This window comes from Molothrus ater, chromosome 3 (genome assembly GCF_012460135.2).
Source record: "Molothrus ater isolate BHLD 08-10-18 breed brown headed cowbird chromosome 3, BPBGC_Mater_1.1, whole genome shotgun sequence".
Taxonomy (NCBI): Eukaryota; Metazoa; Chordata; class Aves; order Passeriformes; family Icteridae; genus Molothrus; species Molothrus ater.
The window spans coordinates 87715832-87728809 of NC_050480.2; the positions used below are offsets into that span (position 1 = coordinate 87715832).

Genomic DNA, 12978 nt, shown 5'->3' on the forward strand with positions numbered 1-12978 from the left:
CGATTTATATGCATACAAACAATTTAGTTTTCTTTAAGGAGATTACTGTGTATTTGATGAACTTTAAGTTTCAGAAAAAGGCATTTCACTCCACTATATTTCACAGGATATACATTTTCTGTTAAATACTTTTCTTGAATATGCAGATGCTAGTCTGAACTGAGTAGTTTTTATATGAACCTTGGGGAGATTAATTTTATTGAATTAGATTTCAAAATTTATGTAACCCTTCACGAGGCAATGTTTCCTCTTAGTGCATTGGAAGAAGTCAGTGAGAGGGAGTTTCCATGACAAGGAAAACTGACAAACTTGATAAGAGACCGTAGAGAGAACTTTGTTGAAGTATTTCTATTGGTTCACTCAGAGCAGGACACTTCCGAGAAATTGATGCTTTTAGTGGAATTACAAAGTGCACTTAATGCAATCCAACACACAACAAGAATTTCAATGGTAAAATGCAAGGAGCAAAGAATAATAGAGGTTGTGTTTGCTGACTGTGACTTTTCCTACTGTTTTTCAGCTATAATGAAAGTATATGAAGATTTTTTCCTTTACAAAGAGGGAATATATCGACACTCCCAGAAAGCAGGATCTAAATGGAAAACTCATTCAGTCAAACTCCTTGGGTGAGTAAAGCACATTCTTTTACCTTTTTTCTCTGCCAGTTATGAGTGTAATAAAATGTCAATGACCAGTCTGTAAACCAAAGACTTGACTGTCACAGATGGAACACTGCTAGCTCCCAACATAAGACTGATGTTTCATTTTTGCCTTGTCTATGAATTTTAGAGAGTATTGAAAAGAGGTGTAGACCCATCATCTCTTAATCTATTCTTATATTTGTTCAAAACCATCAAATATAATGTTTATAGAATAAACCATTTAACCCCATATATATATATATATATATATATATATATATATATATATATATATATATAGTTAAACCCCCCCCCCCCCCCACATATATATATATATATATATATATATACCGTATAAAAATATAAAAATACTTGGTTGGGTATTCACAAATATTCCAAGTTGTGAACAAAGTTGATATCATTTTCTTCAAATATGCCACCAAACAGAATGCAAATAGAAACATGAAAATTGAAAACAGTGACCTCCCACTTAAATGACATATTTAGGGGTCTAGGCTTTCTGTGCCCTGAATAGAAACCAACTGCTGCTGAGATGCTGCTGATTTTATTTGGAAAACTGCTTCAGAAGCATGTGTGTAGTACACTAGTGGGTTTCCTCTCAAATGTAGACCAGGCCACTATGTTAAGAAGACAAGTGTCTAATAATGCATATGCTTGAATTACTAAACACACCACAAGGCTTTATTCTTTGCCATGGAGGGAATCTGCAAGGATGAATTTTTATTAAATCAACGAGTGAATACACAGAAAAATTACTGTAGAATCTCAAGAAAATATTTTATCGGTGGTCTAGAATATTATATAAGTAATGATTCCATGTGTGCTAGGAAAATTACTGAGAGTATTTACAAGTATTTCAAGAACATAAAATTGCAAAATAAGGTTAATTTTGTGCTTGTGATCTTAGTGAAGAAATCTTCATGAAGGGCATGGAAATGTCCTTCATGGTTGTGGAAACTGCTGCCTATAGATTACAAGAGTGTGCTTGACAGTGGCATAGAAGCAAAGAGACGCAGCAGGCTTATGACAGATCATCTTTGATACTGCTGCAAAAAGTATTGACTCGGACAAATAAAGGAAAAACTCCCAGTCATATGATTATAGAGAATATTGTGCAGCAATGAAAAAGAGAAACTGGAATTTAGTGTAGAAAAATGGAGCACTAAATTAGGAAAATACATTTATGGAGGACAGATGGTAAGTGTTGATTTTTGTATCTGTATTTAAGGTAACAGCTGTGAGAAACCAATAACATTAGACAGTAAAATGTGCAGTGCAATTTGAATACTTTAGCTCTGGAATGAGCTGCTGTGAGGCTGTAAGTTCAGGTGCTGGGAGGGCTGTGAAGTGTGCTTGGTGCAAGCATAGGGTGATGACAATTCTTCCCTAAGACAAGCTGCTCCACATTTGTGCAGAATAACCTACCCAGATGAGTGATTATGCAAGAATAGCACCAGGGGAAAAAGTGATGGCTGAGGAGGGAGAGAGGAGGAGATAACTAAAGTGCCAACCATATGTACCAACCATATGAAGCTCAGGGGAAAGTGCCAGATTCTGCACCTGAGATGGGGCAACCCTGAATGTACAGACAGACTGGGAAATGAGATGCTGGAAAGCAGTGCCACAGAAAAGGACCTGGGGAACCTGGCTGATTGAAAGTTGAATATGACTGAGCAGTGCCCTGGCCAGGAAGGCCAACCCTGGGGGTTATCAGGCTCAGCATTGCCAGCTGGGCAAGGGAGGGGATTGTCCCTCTCTGCTCTGAATTGGGGCAGCCTCACTTCAAGTGCTGGGGGCAATTTTGGGCACTGCAATACAAGAAAGATATTAAACTATTAGAGGGCGACAAAAATGGTGAAGGGCCTTGAGAAGAAGCTGTATGAGGAGCAGCTGAGGTCACTTGGTCTGTTCAGCCTGGAGGAGACTGAGGGGAGACCTCACAGCAGTTACAGCTCCTTGTGAGGGAAGGAGGAGGAGCAGACACTGATCTCTTCTCTGTGGTGAAAAGTGACAGAATCCAAGGGAATGGCCTGAAGTTCTGCCAGGGAGGTTTATGATGGATATTAAAAAGAGATCATTCACCCAGAGGGTGGTTGGGCACTGGAACAGCTCCCCGGGGCAGTGGTCACAGCACAGCCTGACAGAGTTCAAGAAGCATTTGGACAATGCTCTTGGGTACATGGTGTGACTCTTGGGGTGTTCTGTTCAGGGCCAGGAGTTGGACTCAATGATCCTTGGGGGTCCCTTGCTAGTCAGGATATTCTACGATTCTGTATTTCCACGCTGAAGTGGATGCTGATTTAAATGGGAACTGACAGGTTTTGCAAAGAAAATATAGCAAGGGACCCTTAGGCAACCCTTAGGCAAGGGACCACTATGAGCAAAATCTGAACACCTTGACTGAGACACAGGACTGTGTTGAATGGTCACTGGTGAACACTGAGAAGGAGGAAAGACAAGTGATCTGATGTACTGAAAAAGAACTTAAGTGAAGGAAAAAGAAGAAAACTGAAGATGATATATATGAAACCCCAGACTTGTTCAGAGTTTAATATGGGGGGATGCATTTTCTTACTAACTCATTTATTTAATTTGAATATTCCTGAAATATCCAATGGATCCAACAGTATAAAGATTTACCAATCCTGAAATTGTCTAAGGCACAAATGTTGAAATGTTGTGGCCTCCAAAGTTGTGCCATATAAAATACTTGCAGACCTGTTTAACTGTAAAAATTGAATTAGATCTTGACAAGTTGGAGGCTGTTGGAGCCTTAAGCTAGGTGCTTCTAGAATGATAAATCCAGCCATAAAATGTGATTCTGCATCATGAACTTTAAACCACTTCATTGTATAGATTCTAATGTCTTCAGGATTAAGCCATCACTTTTTAATTTAATTTATTAGTTTCAATGAATTTGAATGCAAAATATGTGTTGTGGGTGTAAGTTCTTTGTCACTCATATATAGCTTGGAAGCAAAAGAAAATGTAGACTCCTTGACCTCAATAAAAAAACTCATGGGAATCTCATCATAGTTGTACTTCAGATAAAAATACGGATGAATATTTGCATTTTGCTTAGCTAAGACGGCTCCTGGGGAGACAAAAAGGAGCAGAGACATGCTGATAGATAGGATAAAATATGCAGGTTTTTTGTGGGTTGAGGTTTATTGTAGGCTTATTTTTATTTATAATCCCTTCCATAAAAGACATTCAATACTTGTAAAAGACAGCCATAATAATGACAGACCCTATTAAACTGATATTTGTAATATCTCAGAAACATTTTTGAAAATGCCTTAAATTGCTCATGAATTGTGCAACATATAAGGCAAAGGAGTGATAAAATGCAAATACATTTTGGTGATGCTTGCAAGAGCTATTTGTACAAAACCAGAAATGCACATACAAACTGCTCAATTGATCATTGGACCAGAAGGATTTTAAATTTTTAGACTGGCTTCCCCTGTTCTGCGAAGGGGAAATTGAAAGTTATTCTCCATCAAAGGTTTATTTATAAAATCAGCTGTGACAAGACTGGGAGTCTATCTCCCAGTGTAGTACTGTGAGGTACTGTGGGACCTCAGGCTCAGGGAGAGAATATGAAAAGACAGAATAGCATGGAAGGAGGAGAGAAGAGTGTGGAAGAGCCAGGTGGAGGCTGTTGTGGGTAGCAGAGTGTTTGGGTTTGGTCACAGTCTCTCTAGTGAAATAGGGCTTTCAGTAATCTGAAGGCAGGATGGACTGACCCACTGATACTTGACGAGAACAGGATCTCAAGCAGTTTCTGTGTCTATTCTAGACACAGGGAGATAAGCAGAAGAAGTGAGTAATGGAGACTGGAATACATAATAGCTAAGTTTTGATGTAGTAAAGTTAAATTCCTATGCCTCTGCACGTTTCCTTTATCTTTTATAGATATTCATCTGCTCTAGCTCAAGTATCTAAAGGTAAGCTGAATTGCTTTGTTGGATCTGATTTCTCCTTTTAGACTATAATAAAATCTGTGGGATAACATCACAATTAAATAGCTAAAATGAAAAATTCTAGATTAGATTACAGAAATCCCACATGGAATGACATCTTAAAGTTGCTTAAAACCAAAATGACTGGTGCATAATATTCATAGTGAGACAGTATTTTCAGAATCTTGCATATGTATGTGTGTATGTCCATACATGCATTCATGGATCCATACATCCACAATTACAGCTCTTAATGACACCAGAATGAAAATCAGTTAAAGAGCCACAACAAAACTGCAAATGGCAAGTGGGACTAAAGAGGACAAACTATTAGTTTGATAATTTTCATTTTTCATTGGCACTCTCCTATTTAAAGAAGATTGATGGTTGAAAATGACATACAAAACTGTCATTTTTATCTCAAGGTCTCAATAAAAAAGGACTAAATTCACATCAAAGATGAACTCGGTGGTAGATTTCTTTCAGATCTGTACATTTAAGCTAGGATTTCTCATCAAACTTGTCATATTTGTTCTCTACTAGATTCTCTGCAATTTTTTGTTGTTGTTGTTGTTGGTTGGTTGGCTGGGTTTTTTAAATTTTATTTTCTCTTCTTTCTAGTCTTCTGGCTTTCTTAGTTCCATCTAGGAAAAGAAATGTAATGTCTATAGGAAAAGAAAACCTGGGGCAGATTTGTTGGTATAAAATGCCATAGTCTTTTTGGTAAGGAAAGTACAGCTCAGTCAAGGAAGTACATTGGATGGATTAGCTGTGGTTCTAGTTCAAAAAAATATCTTTTCAAATTTAGTGAAGTACCCATCCTGTATGTTTGCCGCTTGTTCAGACAAATCTCTCTCAGATTTTTATTTCTGAATCACTTTAGTATCAGTGCCAAGCTACAATACATGATCCATACCTCACTAAAAAGCTGCAACTGCTGAAGCCATGACACTGAAAAATCCAGGCAGGTCTCAAAAGCCCATGTCTTTGGCTGCAGTTAAATCTATGGACTATCACTTTAATGCTTGGAGGAAACAAACAAATGTTATTAAAAGCCTTGATAATCTTTCATGAACAAGATAGATTTTCAACGCTTGGAAGGAGCTCAGAATGACAAAAGGCTTTAATAAGAGGACACTGAGATGTACATTAGCTGGAAACACATTTCCCCTCTATTTTAATTAGCAATTCACGGAAAGATTTAAATGGAATAATGCAGCAGATTAAGTGGCTTGGCCAACTACTAAACTGAAACTTCTATGCCCTGAAAAAACATTGGTTGAATGTTTAACACAAAAAGCCATACTAATGGAGATAAAATTGATATGTGAGGTGAAGAGCTTGTGGTTTAATGTTGAGGAGACAGCCAGACAGAGCAACAACATTCTGAGATTTAATACATAATTAAATGATGCACCTATCCAAAGTCCAAAGTCTTGACTGCTGTTAGTGATATCTGGGGTTTTGGCTTTGGAGACTGTTTTTCTCTATATTTTTCTCTTAGTTGCCCTCACTCGATCTTACACTCAAAATAACTACAAACAAGTAACATCTTAAACCTCCAAAAGTCATAACCCAAACTGTTTTGTTCCTGAATAAAGAAACCTGGGCTTGAGTTCCTTCTTCTTTCATGGGGAAAAAATAATTACTTTTTCACTGTCAGACAGTCAACATCAGGTATTAAAGTTAAAAATTAAACAGCTACACTCAAACATTTTATTGCAAAGAGAAATACATGAGGAGATCATGGGGAAAAGATACAGTGTCTGATGATTCATGCAGTTAAATCCATGAGAGTATCTCTCATACAATTCATTACAGTAGACCTGTGGGATCTGTGGCATCTGTGGGAGTGATTTAACTCTTGGCTCACTGGCTCAATTTGACTCACCTCTCATGCTGAAAAGTCCATGCAAAACTACAATGTCAAATTCCAGCAACCACTTTCTAAGAAGCTTTTTCTTGTGGTGAACATAAATTAGTGACCCTAACCTTCTTATTTTTAATACAAGATTAAGAATTAAAATTTTATCAAATTGAGTAGATAAAATTGCTAATTTTTGTACTAGGCTGTTGTGATCCAGCACTAAGAATAGGACACGACCCACAATACTTACAACTTTTTTCTCTGGTAGCATTATGATAGTTATACAATCAAATCCAGGAAGAAACTGAGATGAGAAGTTTTTAGACTGCATATATTTATGTCCAGCAAGCAGTTTAAATCCTTGGTTAATGCAAAGCATTGACTTCTACTATTAACAACTAATCTGCAGAAATTAGCTTGAGATCTAAAACCTGCCATTCTTCTTTATTTTTAAGGCCATATTTGTTTTCTGTTCATACCTAGTCTTAAGGAGACAGTTTGTATAATATTATTTAGCACAATCTTCAGAAATCTTCACTGTATTTGCTGTTAAGAGCATTTTACCTACAAAAGTGAGTGTAAGCACCCTTGAACCTAGTTTCGGTTATCTGCCAAAACACCTTAGTTTTGAAGCCACTGCTGATAACCCTTTTTCTTGTGTAAAGTTATATTTCCCATTTTTTATAATTTTATTTGATGATTAATTATCAGCTTACATTTTTTCCTGATAGCTTTCTTTATGCTTTCCTTGTGAAGTCCACATAAATTTTAGTGGTGTAGTTTATTGAAAAACAAACTGGGAAATGTTCAGATAAAACCAATTTCCATTCTCTGTAATACTACTGAAACAGTCTCTGTATTCTAGTTTTTACCTGTCAGTCAGAGTTGTGTATTCAGGGCTTGCTCCTACAGAGTTAATGTCAAGGGAAAGTTTTTACTGAAAAGGACAGCTAAGGTGCCTCTACTATATAAAATTGGACAAAATTATGAAAATCATTTTATATGAGACCACAAGAACTCATCCTTTTATCTGAAAGAGCAACAGAATTCTTTTCACAGAGTCACTTGGAGCAGGTTTCCTTGGAGTAAATGGAAACACATTGCTTACTTTTTTTCCTGAAGGGGATTAAATGTGGTTTTGTAAAATTACTTTTTTTAATTCAAGGTTATTTTTGATTGAAAATCGTGATAGTTTCTTTTGGAAAAGCTAAGAGGAGTATATCTCACAGAATATTTTTGCCAGAGAGAAGAAAACTCCCTTTCAAAAGTAATTTTCAGTAACTGATAAACAGATCTTCTTAATGATTTCTTAAAATCTCTTCTTTTTCTTCTAAATAAAACCAGGAAGTTTGAATATGAAATAGTGTCATGATTTAAGCCCAGCTGGAAATCAAGCAGTCACTCTCTCAACAGCTTCTCTCCCCCCACACGCCCCAGTGGAATGGGGGATAAAATCAAAGTAAAACTTGTAGATTGAGATAAGAACAGTTTAATAATCAAAAATAATGTAAAATACAATGATAATGGCAAGTGATAACAAAAAGGGAAAAAGAAGTGCTGTATGATGCAGTTGCTCACCCCCTGCTGACTGGCATCAGAACCCCTTTCCTGAACCCAGATTGGACGTGTTTCTGGTAACTTCCCCCAGTTTATATACTGGGCAAGAGTTCTGGGGTGTGGAATATCCTTTTGGTCACTTCCAGCCACATGTCCCAGCTAGGGTCCCTCCTAGTTTATTTTGCATTCCTCTTCACTGCTAAAGCATGAGACAAAAGGATAAAAAAGTCCTTACTTAGCAAAACCCGAAAAATCAGTGTGTTATCAAAATCACTCTCATTCCAAATTCATATCACAGTACTGTAACAACTACTGAGACCCTCTATTCTAGTGGAAACCAGGACATACAGGATGTTGTCCAAGAATGTGTCCCTTTTAAATTTTGGTTTTGAAGATTTTGAGGGACCGATCAACAATTTCTCTGAGCTGCTGCTCTGCAGGGAAGATGATCTGGAATTCTATGTAGAGTAAGCTGGATGCAGCCATCACTACCTCCACTGGAAGTTGAAGTTCAAGTAGGGGATGTAGAAGGGTAGAAGGGGAGCAGTGGGGGGACCAGCAAAATACATCAGGGGAGTCTGTTCTGTCTTCTCTTTACCCACCCTTTGCAGAGAAGACAACAAATACCTGCCCTGAGCCTTCTTTCCTGAAGGCTGTACAAAGCCAGCTCCCTCAGCCTCTCCCCATGCATCATGTGCTCCAAACATCTCAGTGGACTCCTGCTGGTCTCTTTCCAGCCTGTTTATGCCTTTCCTGTGTGGGGAAGCTCAAGAGTGGGCACTGGACACAGAATGGCAGTCCCAAAAACAAGGAAATCCATCACTTCTCCTGAGCTGCTGGCTGCACACTATATTTTAATTTACTTTAATTTAGAGTATTTGATGAATACCCATAGGCACTGATTAATGAGAAAGCAGCTCTTCTTTCCAAACTGTAAATAAAAAGCATATCTCAAGTGCCTATGTATCTACAATGACACAAACCCTGGGAAACTAAATTAATGGATATGTTAGAGTCAAGAATAAAAAAAAGTTTCATTTTCTATCATGGCTTATAAGTCTTCTTTTATTTAGAAACATTTCTAAGAATCAATTAATTCCTGTCAATGTATGAAACTAGAAGTTGACTCTTTTAGAAAATAACAAATATTAGAAAAACATTTAATCACAGGAATGTGACCCTGTGAGATATCGTCATACTCAAGCAAGCAGGAGAAATTATGTGTAGTACAAAATGCAGGAATACATGAATTTCAATTCAAGGCAATTTTCTGTCTTTGAGACTAATGTAAATATTGGACTTTCACATTACAGCTGATGTATTTTTTTAGTAAAATGGCCATGAGTAAAGAGGTAAATCTGAATCTGATATAAAATTCAAAAGCCTACAACTTTTTTAAAAAAAAATATGATCATGACAGATTGTATCTGAAATATTTGGTGAAGAAATGGCAATTATTGAAAATCCCTGAACATTCATGCGGAAATGAAAAGAAAATGCATCATGAGGCCTCTTTAAAAGAAAGATAATTGCATGCCAGGCTCATTATGGCAAATATTGTTTTTATGATTCCTTGAATTTAATCATCAGTAGCTACAATTTGTGCTTGCAAATACAATCCACACTTCATCTCTCTGCTAGTCACCAATTTATCTTCCTTTCCTTTTTCCCTTTGTCTGAAAGCACAGGTATTCCATGTGAATGATGGTTCACTGTTAACCAAGGAGAGTTGATGTCACTGTTGCTGCTCAAACAAAAGGATGACAGAAAAATCCTATTTTCCCCATTCACAGTGTGGGATTTCTCATCATATTTTTGCTGGTTGCCTTTGAAAATGGCTGGAGCACTGCAAATACAGCTCAAACAGGCAGTGTTGATGGGATATACACCAGTAAACACCCTGTCAATGGCATTTGATATATCCTAGGATTAACTTCACACTGGAGAAAACCATCTAAAAGTTCACATCTTTGCTTTTCTGTTTATTTGTGCCCTTTCATAGGCACCCAAGAATGATGAGCTCTGAATAGTAACTAGACAAGCATTCCTTGTATAAATTAAAAACAAGACAGAGCTCTTTAAGCTCCAGCAGAAAACCCATGTGGACTTAACTACCTAAGGTGTGCTGTGCAATTCTTGCTCACTGAAATACATCCAGGTGGTTGGGTTGGAACTTCTTCCCTGTGTATAAAGTGAGACCTAAAAATCAGAGTACTAAGCAGCTCAGCTACAGCTATACCTCTGTGAAAATCCCATCACTTGACAGGTGGGGAAAATTTCTTGTATGATTTCACAGATATTTCCACAAAAGTTAGTATGCCCTCAAAGATGACAAAATCACCAACACCCCCCCCCCCCCCCCGCCCCTTGAAATGAAACAGATTAGGCTGTCAGCAGTCCAATTTAATCTGAGAAAAGCTAGGAATATTTTCAGTCCCAACTCACCAGCTATTTCTGTAAAGGTGCTGGATGAGACTTCTAACAAAAATGTTGCTAGGGATCTTCAGTTGATTTGAAGAAATATGCTCACAATAGTTTCAATATTTCTACACAGTTCAGTTTGGCAGGCAAGCTCTCCAGAAGAGAGATTCTGTCAATGAAAACAGGTTTTTGCAATGAAAAACTAAAACTAGACTTGTGTTAACTTTTTGTAATAACTAATGGCAATTTGACTTGCGGTTAGCAAGTCAGCAGGTAACCTCACTTGAATCATCAGAGTTTGTTACTTAGGATTTGTTCTGACACTGATAATGAATACAGCTAATGCTTGTATTTTCTGACTGCTTGTTTCATCAAAATACCATTCTTTTCTAAAAGGTGGGGAGCATTACCTGACAAAAATGGACAGAAACAGAAGTTTTGGGTAAGTGAATACTTTGAACATGTTTTGAAGCAGATGAAAAAATATCTCAACAGCAGAGATCATCTAAAATCTACTTCTTTACTCTCTCTGCACCGATTTTTTTCCTTCACCTTAAAGTGTCCTACATAATTCTATTCCCTCTCTGGCAACTTTTATCATGCTGACCCTTGAACTATTGCATCACCTACCTCAATTTCAAAGCCTGCTTCATCCCACCTATACCTGTGGTTTTTCCTACTCTGCCTTTTCTGTTTCAAATCTTATTCAATTTTTCAAATGGTATTAAAATTTCTATGAAGAGTCAGTTCTTTTTGATGTCTGCAAATGAAAGTCGTAAAATTAATCAATAGTAATTGTTAAAATATTTGGAAAAGACAAATTTTCTGTTTAAACAGTGTTGGAAATTGTCATCAGAATAAGCCCCCAAAACTAAAACCAACCAAACTAAGAACATTTCTTTTAAGCCATTTAGAATAAGTTAAATTTCATCACTTGGACTATGACTAACAGCTCATCCCATTATTCCTGTGTTCATCTGAAGGTACTTTGGTGTTTACACAGCTGATGGCAGGGCTTATGGTAGGTATTTCACTGGTATCAAAGGCAAAACCTACTGAGACTTCATCAGAAAATAAGATTCTTAATATGTCAATCAATAGCTACCTGAATAAAACATCATTCTTTAAAACTCATTATATATATATATATATATATCTTTGGTGCATCTCTGACAGGTTAGTTGGAATTCTGACCATTGTTGTTTCAATAACCACTTTCAACAGTAAATAGTTGAATATTCATGTAATGATTTCTGCTTCAATGTATCAAACTGTCTTGTAGAAATACTATTCCATTTTTACTAACCCTGATTTTGGAACTGATTTTGGAACTGAAATTTTGATCAAACTGAAAAAGGAACAAATTATTCGAAATCAGAAAAAGACACATGCTAATTCTCAGTGCACTCAATCTGAGAGACTCTGTTCCTTAAAGAAGTTAACAGAAAATATTAATTTTGCATTTTACACTCTGCATTTTAAAATTAAAATAGATAATTTTTTCTGTTTTGTTTACTTTTAGATTGCTGCAAATTCCTGGGGAAAATCCTGGGGAGAAAATGGCTATTTCAGGATTCTTCGTGGACAAAATGAGTGTGATATTGAGAAGCTGATTTTAGCTACTTTGGGACAACCATAGTTTATCTGTACCATACTCTGCTTGATGTATCTATTCTTTCCATTGTTGTTTATTGAGTCTTTATGGGGGAAAAAATGATGTCTTCTCTCTCAGTTACCTTTCTAATAGCCCTCATGAGGTCTTCCTGACTTGAACACACTGCAGACATCATAGCACACTTGGATCTCATCAGGTACAAAAAACCCTTTAGACTAAAAGCATGTTACATCCAGGACTACTGAAAACCTTGATGTCTCACAGAGCAGGAAGTTCTCTCCTCATTGAACAATGCCTGAAAAAAATGGAGTTACAGTGTTAGCATTAATCTCTTTACAATATATATACCCTGACCAGAAATTATTTCAGAAATATTAGGTGCTCTTCCAAACAAAATTGGCTCAGACAGCTCATGGTCGTACTGGATAATAAATTCCAAAGAAATGTAAGCAGTTCTGATCCTGTAGTTGAAGAATTATTTCCTATCCACCTTTACTGAAAACTAAGTAGATAAGTTGTATCTATGTATCAATATCTCATCCAGGAAATTAATTTTTTTCTAGTAGATCCCACAAAGTTGATGCATTCAATGTAATACAAAAATAGCTTCTAATGAAAGAGTGTGTTCCTGTTCCTGCAACCACAACCAAAATGGTACAATTTTAATAATGTTTTAATTAAAATAAAATAAAGAAGAAAATGTAATTTCTCCTCAATTCAGTCTAGACTAGACTAATTCCTGAACTGCTTGCCTTCCACTCCCTGTTTAACCTGAGAACAAGCACGTGCCAACATTCCTACAAGCCTGTTGCAAACAGAAAAAGATGGAAAAGGTATTCTGTGTTTGTCTGGACTGACATATCTGTAATTCAGGCTCAGTTCCTGGTGTTG

At 36.7% G+C, this 12978-nt stretch overlaps 1 protein-coding gene across 1 annotated transcript in view; it reads left to right on the top strand.

Moving 5' to 3' along the window:
* Positions 1–12111, top strand: part of TINAG (tubulointerstitial nephritis antigen) — a 38107-nt gene extending 25996 nt beyond the window's left edge. Inside the window, exons 9-11 of the mRNA XM_036381005.1 lie at positions 521–626; positions 10869–10914; positions 11995–12111. Of these exons, the coding sequence (XP_036236898.1) occupies positions 521–626; positions 10869–10914; positions 11995–12111 (269 nt within the window). The remainder of the gene's footprint in view (positions 1–520; positions 627–10868; positions 10915–11994) is intronic.
* The last annotated feature ends 867 nt before the right edge of the window (positions 12112–12978 follow it).